We start from the raw sequence: 16067 nt of genomic DNA on the forward strand, positions 1-16067 counted from the left end.
TAACATTAAGAATCAGCAAAACTGCAAGTTTTACAGATAACTTTCTGTTAACCTACACAGTTCCTCTGTGAAGTATTTGAATTACAGTGTCAACTGTTGTCAGGTCCTAGATTGATTAATGAGAATTTCCATGTCACTTTAAGGCCAGATGTTAGTTTTTGGCTGGAAACCTGATTGAATTTAAAATTAAAGTCTATTACTTTAGACATCAAGAATCAAAGTTATTTGATCACTAAAAAAAGGTGTTGAAAGAGTCTTGATCTACAAATTTCAACCACTGCCATTTAAACCTTATTTCCTATTTTATTCTCAACTCACTGCAGGAGAGCCTTCCCAAGTGCTCTCCTTAAATTTCATCTGACCTCCCACCCTCATTTATTTCAGCACCTCTTCTCCAGTTTCTGATTTCTTTGCCTCCACAGCAGGGAGAAACAGCAGAACGAGGTTGCTACTCCATGGGTGCCAGCCTCTTACCCTGGGAATGGATACTCATTCTGTTCTTTCCAAATTTAGTTGTGAATGATTCACAGTATTTAGGTGACTCCCACCGGAGGCAACATTTGTTAAAGAAATCTCAACCTCACTTTATATTCGAAGAAACAAAATATCATAAGATAATAAAATCCAGAATCAGTAGGATGCTAACTAAATTCTTCTGGTGTTGCATTGAGCTTTCAATGGTAAGTTGTATTCTATCAGTCAGGAACAATGCAGGTAACAAATGGCACTTTCACACTGGCCACGTGTGGGCAGATCTTAAGGAAACCAACAAGGGGCTATGCAGTATCCATGGCTGGTGACAGTGGGGAGCCATTATCACTTCTGTAGCACTCAGAGGATAGCTGTATGGAGAGGACAGCCTGACACAGCGTGCCTTTCAGTGAAAAAGAGCACAGCCATTCCATGTTGATCCGGCAGAGAAGAAGATGGGGGAAAATACCTCTACTGCATTATCCTCCCAGCCTTCTCATCTTCTCTCCTGCCAGTGTGGTCTGTTTCCTGACCACTGGTTACACGAACAGAAAGTCGAGTAGTATAGGAGCCTGTCTATTATCAGTCGATGTGGTTCAGCCTTTACTCCCACCCTCGGGGCACAAAACTCTGGGCAGTAGAGGGTGAAGAATTGTTCTTGAGGGGTAAACAAAATATCTAGCACAGATTTCCTGTAATTATAAGACAACTATAAAATTTAACTCATTCAAAAGACATAGCTAGAATGTGTTACTTTATGATTTTCTGTATATATAGTTCTCTATAACTATGAGAATTTGTGATCGCCTATATGGTTTACTAATAGAACCACATACTTTTGTATGCTAATTTTTATTACCTTCCTTCTTTCTTGATATATTCCACAACTATTCTTGACCATCGGGCTCTGAGAGAAGGTATAGTGCATAAGTACTCATATTCTGGAACCACCATCTGCGTTCAAATTCCAGGTCTGCCATTTAAAATTGTGTCACTCTAGGCAAGTTACTTATCTCTTTGGGGTGCATAGGGTTGTGTCAAGGTTAAATGTAACAAGTTCTTAGACCTTTGCCTGACACATAAATGATATATAAATATTTGTCATCACTGTGTGTATAGACACTTGAAATGCGAAGTGGAAAAAAAACTCATGGGAAGAGACGAATCAGTAAATAATTATAGTAAAATGTATGGACCAATGTAAGTATTCCTAAGGCCTATAGAAACCCAAAGAAGGAAGCAAGTGACTATAGTTACAAGCTCAGGGCAGTCTTTATGGAAGAGGTATAGTGTGACCTTGAGAGATGTATAGGAATTTCTCCAGATGTTACAAACTGGCTGTCTTCTGTCCCAGCTGAGATGTCATGCCTTAGGTCATGTAGGTGTGAAAGGGAACAGCGAGTGTCTTGACATGTCTGACACTTTGGAAGCTAGTAGGAAAATGGTGGCAGACTGGGTAGGAAAAACAGGAAAGGCTTAGATCATAAAGGCCTTCCATAGTAAGGAATTTGAAGAGATCTGAATAGTTTTAAAATCACGCTGATACCATAAAGGTGGGATTGGTGTGTTGAAGCATTCAAGACAAAAACCTCTCTTAAAATTAATGTTTCTGTCTTTTCTGTTCCAATACTGGAATCGAGTTCATACGTTTCTTTCCTGCATTATTCCAGTGCCTGGCTCACAGTATTCTCTCCATCCTTTCTCTCAAGCAACATTGAACAATGGAAAAGAGTGTGGTCATTGGCGTCAAGTAGATGTTGAGTAGAAACTCACTTGAGCTATTTCTACATATTTGACTTTGGTTAGCTTCTCAGAACCTCATTTTTTCACCTATAGAATAAATAGTGCCTTGCTCTCAGGGTTGCAATAAGGGATACATGGGTAAACAGAGTTATAGTATTTAGCAAACCTCCTGTCAAATAATAGTCTCTCAATAATGGCAGCTAATAATCTTATCGTTCTGAGACCTTAGATAGCCTAGTCCCTTACCTTGTTTACTAATTGTTTGCCAGTTTTAAGTCACTTATCTTAGCCTTGGTTCCCTAGGAAACAAAGACTGAGGAGAAGCTTATGGACTAATGAGGAGTGCAATTCCAAAATAGCAAAAGAGTAAATTAGAAAATCAACTTTGATATAGCACTACCAAAAAGTTCACAGACCTCATTCAAATTTCACTACCCCAAAATGTCTCTTTTTTCCTTTCTTGTCAGGATTCAACCCATGAAACTTCAGTGCATTTACTTGTTGTGTCTCTTTCATTTCCTTTGATCTGAATGAGTTCCTCATTTTTTCCCTGTCTGTCATGACCTTGATAGCTTTAAAGAGTACAGGCCTTTCATTCTGGAATATGTCCCTTAATCTGGGTCCATCCAATCTTTCCTCATATCCAGACTTCAGCTATGCATTCCTTTTTTTAAAAATATTTATTTATTTATCTGGCTGCGTCAGGGTCTTAGTTGCGGCATGCAGGGTCCTCCCATGCGGTGCGAAGGCTTCTCTCTAGTTGTGGCACCTGGGCTTAGTTGCCTCACAGCATGTGGGATCTTAGTTCCCTGACCAGGGATCGAACCCGTGTCCCCTGCATTGGAAGGCAGATTCTTTACCACAGGACCACCAGGGAAGTCCCCTCAGCCATGCATTCTTGACAGAAATGATGCTTCTTCTTTTACTGCATTGCATCAGGAGGCAATGTCAGTATAATCCACACTGGTTATGTGATCCTTAATCACCTAGCAAAATTAGTGCCTTCTGGGTTTTTCCATGGTAACATGACCAGTTTCACCTTTTGCATTCTCTTCACCAGAATCCAAAATCGCTGTGATGGCTGTCAAATGTTGATTTTTTATTTTTAATAACTCCACATTTTTTAAATGTCATTCTACATGGAGACAGAGTGTTCTCTTCTCTTCCATTTATTTACCCATTTATTTATATCAGATGGATTTATGCATTTGAATTTTATTCAGTTAGTTGTAATCCATCATTATCATTGTTTTGATGATTAAGCTGCCCTAGAATGGCTAGTGTAGTTCCTTCAAGCTGGCCTCTATGTCTTTTTGATGTGTCCCCATCATTCTTTAAGCACTTTTCTTGACAGAACAAGGTGTTCCAGTTTTGTCTTGTACTTTTCCTTGACCAACCCTGGAAGCAGACTTCCTGGTTCCCTTTAGTGAAGAGTGGTATTTGGACACCAAGATGTGGGCACTCATGTACTTGTTGCTATGAGTACTTATTGCTTTTAGGACTCAGTGGATGAGGCTAGAAAATATATGTGCATTATGTGTGACATAATACACACAGTCATCTCTATCTCTCTGTGTATATCTATATTTTAAACATTAATTAACACCATTTTTTCCAATTTTAGTTCCACCCTGTCAGAATTTTGTAGCCTTCCCTTTTTCCACATCCCCTTTTTGATAGAAGTCTAGTTACCCTTATCCTCAATACATTTATGACTTTCACAGTCCCATAATATATAGTTAATCTTACAACCTTACTGGCTGCTTACTTGGCCTTGTTTCTACTTGTTTGGCCTCTAGCCACACTGTCACTTACTTGACCTCACTACCTCCTCAACTCCTGATACCACCATCACTGCCTCTGCTATAGGATGAGCAGAGGCTCCTAAAATTCACACATTGAAACCTAATCCCCAATGTGATGATATTTGGAGGTAGGGCCTTTGGGAGGTGACTAAGTGATGAGAGTGGAGGCTGATAAGTAGAATTAGTACCCCAGGAGCTCCCTTGCCCCTTGTCTACCATGTGAGAACACAGCAAAAAGACATATGCCTGTGAACCAGGAAATCGGCCCTCTCCAGATAGCAAATCTGCTGACACCTTAATGTTGGACTTCCCAACTTTCAGAACTGTGAGAAACAAATTTCTGTTGTTTACAAACCACTCAGTCTCTGGTATTCTCTTATAGTATCTTAAATGGACTCAGACAGCCTCCTAACCCCAACCAAGCCACCCCACCTAAAGAAAGAAAAGGGAAAAGACTTTGTATCTTTTCTGATACTGCTCTTCTCCTTCCACCTAGGATACCTTTCCTTCCTTACTCTTTCCCAGTTCACACAGTGAAATAACTCTAAGATAGTTCAAAGGTCACCTCTTCTGTGAAATCTTTACCAATTTGCCAACCACCGATTCAAGGGGATTTTGCTGTACCTCCTTTGTGCCCTCATTTAAGGCATAGGCTACATCTTATTTGTCTTTATATCCCTAGTGCCTATTATTATTTTTGAAACATATTAGAAACTAAATAAATGTTTCATAAGTGGGTAATTAATGAATGGAAATTTCTTTGCAATAATTTGGTGATTAAGACTTTAGATTCAGACCCTAAACTCTGCTATTCATAAGTTTTGTGAAATGGGGCAAGTTAGCGTCTTGTCTGTTTGGGCTGTTATAACAAAAGTACTGTAGACTGGGTGGCTTATAAACAACAAACATTACAGTCTGGAAACTAGGAAGTCCATGATCAAGGTGCTGGCAGATTCAGTGTTTGGTGAGAGCCTATTTCCTGGTTCACAAATGGCTGTCCTCTCCCTATGTCCTCACATGTCAGGACAGGCAAGGAGCCTTTTGAAGTCCTCTTTTATAGGGGCAGAGATGCCATTCATGAGGGCTCCACCCCCATGACCTAATCACCTCCCAAAGGCTCTACCTCCAAATATGATCACATCAGGGATTATGTTTCACCATATGAATTTTGGGGGGACACAAATATTCAGTCTATAACATTAATTAACTTCCCTGACCTTTATTTTTCTCGTTAATAAATGGAGATGACAATAGTTCCATCATATGGCTGTTATGAGGATTAAATCATATAACAAATGTGTTTAAAAAAATATTTTCACAATGTCAATACTATTTCAATGTTCAATAAATGATAGCAGCTATTATTAATAATTGGTTTTTGTACAAAACTCTATTATAACACTGATATGTTGCATATGAATTATTTGTTCAGATATTAGTCTTGCCTCCTGGATAGAAAAAAAATTCAAAGGCAATGATATACAGTAGGTATGTGTTTATTTTCCTTACTGCCTATTGTCTTTCAGTCTAAGAGAGTATTGCAGCTTCAAAATTACACCTTCATTTGAAAATATATTCTTAATTTAAAGAATTTTGTATTAAAGGAGCAAAGAAAAAAATAAGGTTTCAAAATAGTAAATAGAGTAAGCACTTATTCTCAATGCTAACCCAAAGATGATAGAAAACATTAAAAAAAATACACTGATGCTTAAGAATAGGAAGAGAACATTTCAGTTATTATAAGGCCATAGGGGATCTCTGAGATAAATAAATATAAATAAACATATACATATATATATATGTATGTATATATATATGTATATATATATATATGTATATATATATATATATATATATATATATATATATATATATATATATACACATATGGAATATAGAGGTAAGCTGAGAATTTCATAAACCAATGCCTCCGTTGGCTGCTGTTGCTGTAGCTTCTGCCTAGGAAGCCATTGTTCATCAGGGCCAGAAGCCACCACGGAAGAGGCCACTGGCAGTCCTGAGAAACTGTAGTAATTGCTACAGAGGAAAATACTTCAGCTACAGAGCCAAATGCCCAGACATGGAATCGGAGTCAAATGCAGTTATCAAGAGGGGTCTTTATCCCAACTCAGGATGAAGACCATAAAAGTGGACTGCACTACAGATCAAAAGAGGAGATAATTTATACCTAGAAGTATGACATGATTCTGACATTAGAAGAAATAAGCCTGAAGTTTACAGAAGCAAGCAAATAAAAACATTTATTTGACAGCTTGTTCAAAACCAACTATATTGTTCTTCCCCCAAATAAATTCCTCCTGCACTTTTCATCATAAGCTTGACAACCATTATGATCACCAAATATATTTTCAAATATGCTGCTTCAGAAGAAACTTTAGTCTGCTGCTCTTGAAACACACTTCTGCCTGTATCCAAGGAAACAGTAAAAAGAAAAAAAAATTATACTAGATATCCTCACAAAAATAAAGGGGGAAATTGTATCCATGAAAAAATAATAGGAGGTTATGAAACAATAAAAAGTAATAAATCATTAAATATTCAAGAAATAACATAATTTTTCAGTATATAGGTTGAATTGGAATTAGATAAAAGTACACAGTGAATTAATAAATTTGAATTATAATATATATACATATTTTACATATATAATACTTCTAGAATGCATAATAGAGAATTTTAAAAATGAAAATTTGAAAGATCGAGCAACATGAAGGCTAAATCTGAAATTTCTGTTGTTTAATGTGAAAGAGTTCTGGAGAGATGAGTATGTATATGAAATAATATTTTAAAAGAAATAATGGTAACAATTTCTTAGAACTGAAAAAAAAAGTTACAAGTTATTTGATAGCAGAAATCTATCAAGTACCAAGTTAAAAAAAAATTAAGAACTAGTACCTAGGTAGATGATAGTGACATTTAAAAACAGCAAGTCTAAAAAAGAATCCTAACAACTATGGGAAGGGAAGAGAGGGAGCAAGGAACAGATTAATTACAAAGAGAATTAAAATCAGTTTGTTATATTTTTTTATCAGGAATCCTGGATGGATAAAAGACCAGGGAAAAATATCTTCAAAATGCTGAGGGAACATAATTTTGAATTAAAATTCTATACCTTACCAATTATCACTCAATATTGAGGGCAAAAGAAAGACATTTTCAGTTGAAGAATAACCTAGTCTTTCAATAACAGAAACAATTTAGTAAGGTATAAGAGTAATAAAAATTTCTGAGCCTAACAACAATGTCATCCCACCATCACCTAGCACTTTAGCCCTGCTATTCCCTGCTCATCATCCCACCCCCCACCAGCATCCATCACCTTCTAAAATAACACTTTTTATTTATTATTATTTGTGAAATTCCAATGGAATATACACCACCGAAGAGCAGGAATTATTGTCTGTTTATTCATTGATCTAGTCCACATAGTACCTAGAAGAGAATCTGGCACATAATGGGTTCTCAAATAAATATTTGCTGAATAAATTGAACGACACAGTGTGGTTTGAACTATATAAGTGAGCTTGATTCAGCTACCAGGAAATGTGGCAAAATTCATACTCTGGAACTTTACCACAGTTCTTTTTTTTTTTTGAATTTTTGAATTTTATTTTAATTATTTTTTATACAGCAGGTTCTTATTAGTTATCCATTTTATACATATTAGTGTATATATGTCAATGCCAATCTCCCAATTCATCACACAACCCCCGCCACTTTTCCCCCCTTGGTGTCCATATGTTTGTTCTCTACATCTGTGTCTCAATTTCTGCCCTGCAAACTGGTTCATCTGTACCATTTTTCTAGGTTCCACATATATGCGTTAATATACGATATTTATTTTTCTCTTTCTGACTTATGTCACTCTGTATGACAGTATCTAGATTCATCTACGTCTCTACAAATGACACAACTTCGTTCCTTTTTATGGCTGAGTGATATTCCATTTTATATATGTACCACTTCTTCTTTATCCATTTGTCTGTCTATGGGCATTTAGGTTGCTTCCATGACCTGGCTATTGTAAAGAGTGCTGCAATGAACATTGGGGTGCATGTGTCTTTTTGAATTATGGTTTTCTCTGGGTATATGCCCAGTAGTGGGATTGTTCAGTCATATGGTAATTCTATTTTTAGTTTTTTTAAGGAAACTCCATACTGTTCTCCATAGTGGCTGTATCAATTTACATTCCCACCAACAGTGAAAGAGGGTTCCCTTTTCTCCATACCCTCTCCAGCATTTGTTGTTTGTAGATTTTCTGATGATGCCCATTCTGACTGGTGTGGGGTGATACCTCATTGTACTTTTGATTTGCATTTCTTTAACAATTAGTGATGTTGAGCAGCTTTTCATGTGCTTCTTGGCCATCTGTATGTCTTCTTTGGAGAAATGTCTATTTAGGTCTTCTGCCTATTTTTGGATTGGGTTGTTTGTTTTTTTAATATTGAGCTGCATGAGCTGTTTATATATTTTGGAGATTAATCCTTTGTCCATTGATTTGTTTGCAAATATTTTCTCCCATTCTGCGGGTTGTCTTTTTGGCTTGTTTGTAGTGTCCTTTATAGCTGTTAGCAGTTGCCTTATGTATTGAGGTACTCCTATGTTGCGTGCATATATATATTTATAATTGTTACATCTTCTTCTTGGATGGATCCCTTTATCATTATGTAATGTCCTTCCTTGTCTCTTGAAACATTCTTTATTTTAAGGTCTGTTTTATCTGATATGAGTATTGCTACTCCAGCTTTGTTTTGATTTCCATTTTCATTGAATATCTTTTTCCATCCCCTCACTTTCAGTCTGTATGTGTCCCAGGTCTGAAGTGGGTCTCTTGTAGACAGCATATTAATGGGTCTGGTTTTTGTATCCATTCAGCGAACCCCTGTCTTTTGGTTGGAGCATTTAATCCATTCACATTTAATGTGATTATTGATATGTATGTTCCTATTACCATTTTCTTAATTGTTTTGGGTTTGTTTTTGTAGGTCCTTTTCTTCTCTTGTGTTTCCCACTTAGAGAAGTTCCTTTAGCATTTGTTGTAGGGCTGGTTTTGTGCTTCTGAATTCTCTTAGCTTTTGCTTGTCTGTAAAGCTTTCTATTTCTCCATCAAATCTGAGTGGGATCCTTGCCAGGTAGAGTAATCTTGATTGTAGGTTCTTCCCTTTCATCACTTTAAAGATGTCATGCCACTCCCTTCTGGCTTGTAGAGTTTCTGCTGAGACATCAGCTCTTAAGCTTATGGGAGTTCCCTTGTATGTTATTTTTCGTTTTTCCCTTGCTGCTTTCAGTAATTTTTCTTTGTCTTTAATTTTTGCCAATTTGATTACTATGTGTCTCGGTGTGTTTCTCTTTGGGTTTATCCTGTATGGGACACTCTGCGCTTCCTGGACTTGGGTGACTATTTCCTTTCCCATATTAGGGAAGTTTTCGACTATAATCTCTTCAAATATTTTCTTGGGTACTTTCTCTCTCTCTTCTCCTTCTGGGACCCCTATAATGCGAATGTTGTTATGTTTAATGTTGTCCCAGAGGTCTCTTAGGCTGTCTTCATTTCTTTTCATTCTTTTTTCTTTATTCTGTTCTGCATCAGTGAATTCCACCATTCTGTCTTCCAGGTCACTTATCCATTCTTCTGCCTCAGTTATTCTGTTATTGATTCCTTCTAGTGTATTTTTCATTTCAGTTATTTTATTGTTCATCTCTGTTTGTTTGTTCTTTAATTTTTCTATATCTTTGTTAAACATTTCTTGCATCTTCTCGATCTTTGCCTCCATTCTTTTTCCAAGGTCCTGAATCATCTTCAGTATCATTATTCTGATTTCTTTTTCTGGAAGGTTGCCTATCTCCACTTAATTTAGTTGTTTTCCTGGGGTTTTATCTTGTTCCTTCATCTGGTATATAGCCCTCTGCCTTTTCATCTTGTCTGTCTTTCTGTGAATGTGGTTTTTGTTCCACAGGCTGCAGGACTGTAGTTCTTCTTGCTTCTGCTGTCTGTCCTCTGGTAGATGAGGCTGTCTAAGAGGCTTGTAGAAGTTTCTAACACAGTTCTTTTAGAAATTGTCAGAGAGGGTAGACAAAATTAATTAAGGTCATATAATTTCAATTTGACAAGTATAGCAAATTGAATTGAATATATTTTACTGATGTACCCTCTGTGAGGCTGGATATACTTATACTGAATATTAAAGCAATAACATTAGAAATCAGCAACAAAATGATAGTCTAGACCCATACATTTAAAAACACCTTGAAATTATTTATGAGTTAAAGAGGAAATCAAAATGGAAATTACAGACTATTTAGAAGTGAACAAAAAAAGCTCTAAATATCAAAACAGTACTCTGAAGAAAATTTATAGACTAAAAAACATTTTTTTAAGGAAACAAGAATGGGTGAAAATAAACTAATATAAAACAAACCCTAAGACTTCAGCTCAAGAAGGTGGAGAAAGAATAGCAAAATAATGCAAAAGAGAGTTGAAGATGGAATCCAAAAAGATAAAAATGAAAGATGTTTAAATAAGATCAGAACAATAGAATTGATTAGCAAAATGTGGTTCTTTGAGTAGACTAGTAAATTTGACAATGTTTTGTAAGTATGAGGCAAAGAAAACTAGAAGACTAATCACAAATAAATAGCACTGGGATTGAGAAAGTTTATGGCATCTTTGTAAAGAGATATTTAAAGATTTTGTAACACAATTCTATTACTACTAAACTAACTCTGGAAAATTGCACTTCTCTAACATATATTTAAATTGCTAATATTGCCTCCCCCCCAAAAAAATAACTTTAATAGTAAAATAACCTTAGAAGATATTGATATGGTAGTCAGATACCTATCTCAAAATTATACCAGACTCAGTCATCATTTTTAGCAAATTGTCACACTCAAGGATCCAATGTTCCTGTTATACAAATTAGTCTAAAAGACTAGTGAATGTTGGAAAATTGCTAACCTCGTCCCTTGATATTAAGTCTGTATAGGAACAGCACAAGAAAAATGATAGAGCAATGTCACTATGACACAGATAAAAACAAATATCAAATCAAATACAGTGTATTAAAGAAATCATTATAACTATGTTTTCTGCTGAGGATACAAGGACATTCAAAAATATCTCCAAAATTATTGTTTGGTTAAAAAAACAGCAAGTTATAGAATATATTGACAGTATAATAGAAGTTTATATATATATATATATATATATATATATATATATATATATATATATATATATATATATATATACATATACATATATAAAGCAATACTACCTAGATTTTGTGAAGAGAATTTTTACGTTTACAAAAATACAGATGTTTATATTACATAGTACATATATATGTGTATTATTATAAAAGTATGCATAAAGAACTGGAAAGATACACAACAAATTGGTGCTAGGAGATAACAGAAGAACCAGGAATGTGTGATTGTTGGTGTGTCAAGAGAGATCGTAACTTTATCTCAAAGTTTTACTTTTTAAATTTAAATTATAATGTTTTTTGCTGTTGTTTGAGGATGACTGTATTAATGTGATTTAATATAACTTAAAAACCAAAACAATTACTACAATAATCTGCAACTAACATTCCTAGACTCACAAGGAAGATCCCAGATATTTGGAGTTCCCTTGAGCACATGTCAAAAAGGTGTTTTAATGTGCTCTTAAGAGTTTTTTTTTCAACCTCCTTCAAATTAATTAATCCACAAAACATTTGTTGAGGAACATATCTGGGTAATTTGGAAAGCAAAATTGATTCCTGACATAAGGAACTTTTGGGGGAGTCTAATTGGGGAAGTAATTCAACCAACAGGTACTAGGGAGAGTGGCAGATCCTGTGTGGAGGGTATTCACTAATTGTTTTAGGAGCACATAGGCAGAGAATATCACCTTGTGTCCTGGTTTCAATCTAAAGATTTCCTGTATCATGTACAGATTACAAAAATAAGAAAAGTTTTTGAGATTTTGGGAAAATATATATGTATATTTATGTGTGTATGTATGTAGTACAAACAGAAAATCTGAATCTTGTTCGTAATTGTTCTGTTAGGAACAACCGCATTAGCTGCAGCAACCTCAGTTTCCCTATGTACAAAATGAGAGAAATGCACTAATTGTTCCTCAAATCATGTCTATAACAGTGGTAAGAGAAAATTAAGATTGGAGAACATTTTCATCTTTTGCTCTGAAATATCTTGGCTATAGAGAGTGTACATCTCTTAAATTTGCTGCATGGATATCATATGCCTGAAAGCCTTGAAATCTGACATATCATCTATTTTTACAGAAATTGAAAAAGAAAGTTGTGGTGATCCTGGTACACCCTTATATGGAATTAGAGAAGGTGATGGATTTTCTAATCGTGATATTTTAAGGTTCGAATGCCAGTTTGGATTTGAATTAATTGGAGAGAAATCCATTGTTTGTCAAGAGAATAACCAGTGGTCTGCAAACATACCCATCTGCATCTGTGAGTACCAAATGCTTTGCTTCCAGATAGCATATGTTACCCCGTCCTTGCATATAATTGCTTTTGTAATTAATTGCAAAGAACTGGAACTGTGTAATTATTTTTGAATGAGTAGCACTTTTCAACACTATCTTTAACAAGTGTGCTTATGCCAAATTATAAATTTCATTGCAGATTTAAATAAAGTTAACACAGTTCACTTGGTAATGGCAAAGTATATTTTACATATGTCCTCATAACACTTTATTGGTGGCATTTTATACTTTATAGATAGAATACTTCTTATGGAAATTATACATCTGAGCTAATTCTATTAGGCTCATTTATTTTAACAAGGTAGTATATGCTTATTTGCAATCAGAAACACTTAAAATATTTAAAGCTTATATTCTATGTATAATGCATTACCTTATTTTTTCTTGTAGATGCTCACACTAATGCCTGCTTAAGTGCCTTTTATTTATATTGCACAGAATAAAATTCATTAATGTTTGTGATATAAAATATGCTTGGATTAAAATAATATGTTTCTTCAAATACCTTAAAGCGTTCCAATTTAGCTGCAACAAAAATATAATTTGTTTTATCTGTTGATGCACTTTTAGGTTAAATTAAATACTATCTTCGTTACCAACAAATACAGCTTATCAGGTGTGAATGCAATATTGAAAATTTTGCATTTAGTTTTGTTACAAATGAAAACATATAAACTTATAATCATGAAAGTAAAAATAATTTTCTTGTTTTAAAATATGACTTTTCATCTGAATCCAACTTATAATGATCATGCTTTTCATTTGTGAAATCCTTTATTCCCTACAAAGGCATTAGCACAAACTTTACTTCAATATATAACTGGTTTTTAAAAAATTTAGCAGTTTTCAAGACCTGCATTTTATCTGAATTTTAATTTGTGCTGCAAAACACACATTTTCCTTTAGTGAAAATGTTGATTATTTAACATTTTAAAAATATTTAACATTTTTAAACATGTACTGAGAACTTTTAAAGTGAGTGGAGGCCAAACGTTTTCTAATATATATATATTATCTTTTTTTTCCTCTGTGTAATAGATCATTTTTTTAATCCTTCCTCTACTTTCTAAATGTTCTGTGTGAACCTTTAAATCATATTTTTTAAAACCTAAAAAAATAAATCTGAGGGGAAATAAAGACTAACCTTAGTATGGTATGGGAGTTCTTATTTAGTTCTTTGTCCAGTGTTAGCCCCTAGTGGCAGCTATCATAAGTGTTAATTCATCTCCTTACCTGTGTTATAAGCTATTAGAGCATCCCATGGCCATGGTAGGAGTGAAGTTCACCTAGTTACTACCCTCACTCCAAGTTTTCTCCAGGTTGTATTATCCCAGTTATGTTAGTACCTACATAATATTTGTGTGTGTTTGTTTTCAGTCATTTTGTGAGCATTATTGTTTTCTTTGGAAATGTCTATATACTTCTCCAATATTTTTTTAAGCACAGAAACTAAAACTTTGCACTGCACTCTAACATGGACATGATAAATGTCAAAATAAATTGCTGTTATTACTCCAATTATATTTTTGTGCATATTTAAGCATACAGTAATTCAGAGTACTAGTAGCCTTCCTTAATAATGTGCAAACAATATCATATTTTTTCTGTTTTATAAGATAGATTATATTGTTTAATATTATTTTTTTCAAACTGCTAATTGATTATTATAATTGTTGGCTGTGGCAAAATGAGGTAATTTAAATTATTTGAGGTAATAAATTTGAAAATTTACTGTTTTATAATCTTCCTACTTTAACAGTTCCTTGCCTCTCTAACTTTACTGCACCAATGGGAACAGTCCTTTCTCCTGATTATCCAGAAGGGTATGGAAATAATTTAAATTGCATCTGGACAATAATCTCTGAACCAGGGAGTCGGATACACCTTTCTTTCAATGACTTTGATCTGGAATCCCAGTTTGACTTCCTTGCTGTTAAAGATGGAGACTCTCCAGACTCCCCAATTCTTGGAACCTTTACTGGGGCTGAGGTGCCTTCTCATCTTACTAGTAATAGTCATATACTACGATTGGAATTTCAAGCTGACCACTCAATGTCAGGACGTGGCTTTAACATCACTTATAACAGTAAGTTTAATTTTCCCATATAAAATATTTCTACACATTAGAGCTAGAAAGGAATCATACAAAACAGCTCTCTTGTTCCACAGATAGGAAACTTGAACAAGTCATATACATAATTTGTATCAGGGGCAGTCTTTCAGCCCTTGATTTCTAACCATATTATTACTCCTTACTGTGTCATTTCTCTTTGTGAGAGGCCTGATATTAAGGAGCTATATTTCAAATATAATTATTATATCGCCAATATATTAGCTTATTCTATTAAATCTTATAAGCATAATCTCAGACCTACTGTACATAACATATTTTGCTCTGTTATTGGTATGCAAACATAAAAGGGGATAGATCCTTTCTTCAAGATATTCATAAACCAGTAGAGGATTTTAAACAAATAATGACAACACAGAGCTATAATTCCAAAGACAAAATTAGCTAGACTATCAAAGTATCACAGAGAAGGAAATCACTAATTTTGGGGCAGTAGGTTACTGAGCTGACTTAGCAAAGATGCTACGGGGGAAAAATACCTTAGTGATTAAGAATATCAGCTCTAATGTCAAACTATGCAACTTCAAATCTTGGTTTTGCTACACTTTTAGGTTTAATAACAGAGCCTCAGTATTCTCATCCATAAAGTCATACTGGGTTTTTGTAAGGAGCTGTCGATGAAAAAAATAATCAGTGGTCAATCTAAGAAAGAAATGAACATTTTTTTTCCAAGCCAACCTGTGGATTATAACCTGGGAGACAGTCTTTCAGAAAGTTCTGAGGACTGTTCCACCTGTTAGAGGTCAAAGCACAGTTATGTAAGTTTTTGAGACAAAGGGTTATAGTCAAATGACCTATTAGTAGTTTACACAATGCCGATCTGCACATCCAAAGCAAGTAGTGGGTCATCGTGATCCCTTATGAGATTAAGAAGGAATGTTATCTACTAAGGAGGTCTGGTTAATGCAGATGAACAATACACACTAAAGAGGAAGGAAGAAGCCCAAGAGGGCAGAGAAAAAATTTATGTTTAAATTTTCATCTTGCCATAAAATATGAATTTTATTTAATCAGAGTGAATAGGGTGATGCATATAAATAATTCAGCATATATACCTAATAAATACTCAATAAACATTAACAGTTGTTTAGTTGTCTTCTGAAGTATTCCCTTGTCAATTCTTATTCTATTATTGTATTTATTACATTGCTTTAGATTTAAGAATTCTTCGAGGATATTTAGCTATTGTCTATCGCCCATATTTTTTGTATTTCAAAGGGATGAATATTATTTTTCTGAAAATAACGTGGTGTAAATATAGCAAAAAGATGAATTACATAAATGAGAAAATTTAACAAACTTAGTAAGTTAACAAACTTACATACTAATGCTTCCGTGTGCACATGTTTTTACCTGAAGCTGTAGAATGCTAGTGATTTTTATT

The 16067-nt window shown here is 34.5% G+C and overlaps 1 protein-coding gene across 3 annotated transcripts in view; it reads left to right on the forward strand.

Moving 5' to 3' along the window:
- Positions 1-16067, forward strand: part of CSMD3 (CUB and Sushi multiple domains 3) — a gene marked incomplete at both ends in the record, with an annotated part of 1109686 nt that overhangs the window by 648325 nt on the left and 445294 nt on the right. For all 3 annotated transcript variants that reach the window (XM_082600704.1, XM_082600705.1, XM_082600706.1), the window contains 2 exons: positions 12335-12517; positions 14312-14638. In XM_082600704.1, coding sequence (XP_082456830.1) covers positions 12335-12517; positions 14312-14638 — 510 coding nt within the window. The remainder of the gene's footprint in view (positions 1-12334; positions 12518-14311; positions 14639-16067) is intronic.

Source organism: Mesoplodon mirus, assembly GCF_964341445.2.
Source record: "Mesoplodon mirus genome assembly, chromosome: 16".
Taxonomy (NCBI): Eukaryota; Metazoa; Chordata; class Mammalia; order Artiodactyla; family Ziphiidae; genus Mesoplodon; species Mesoplodon mirus.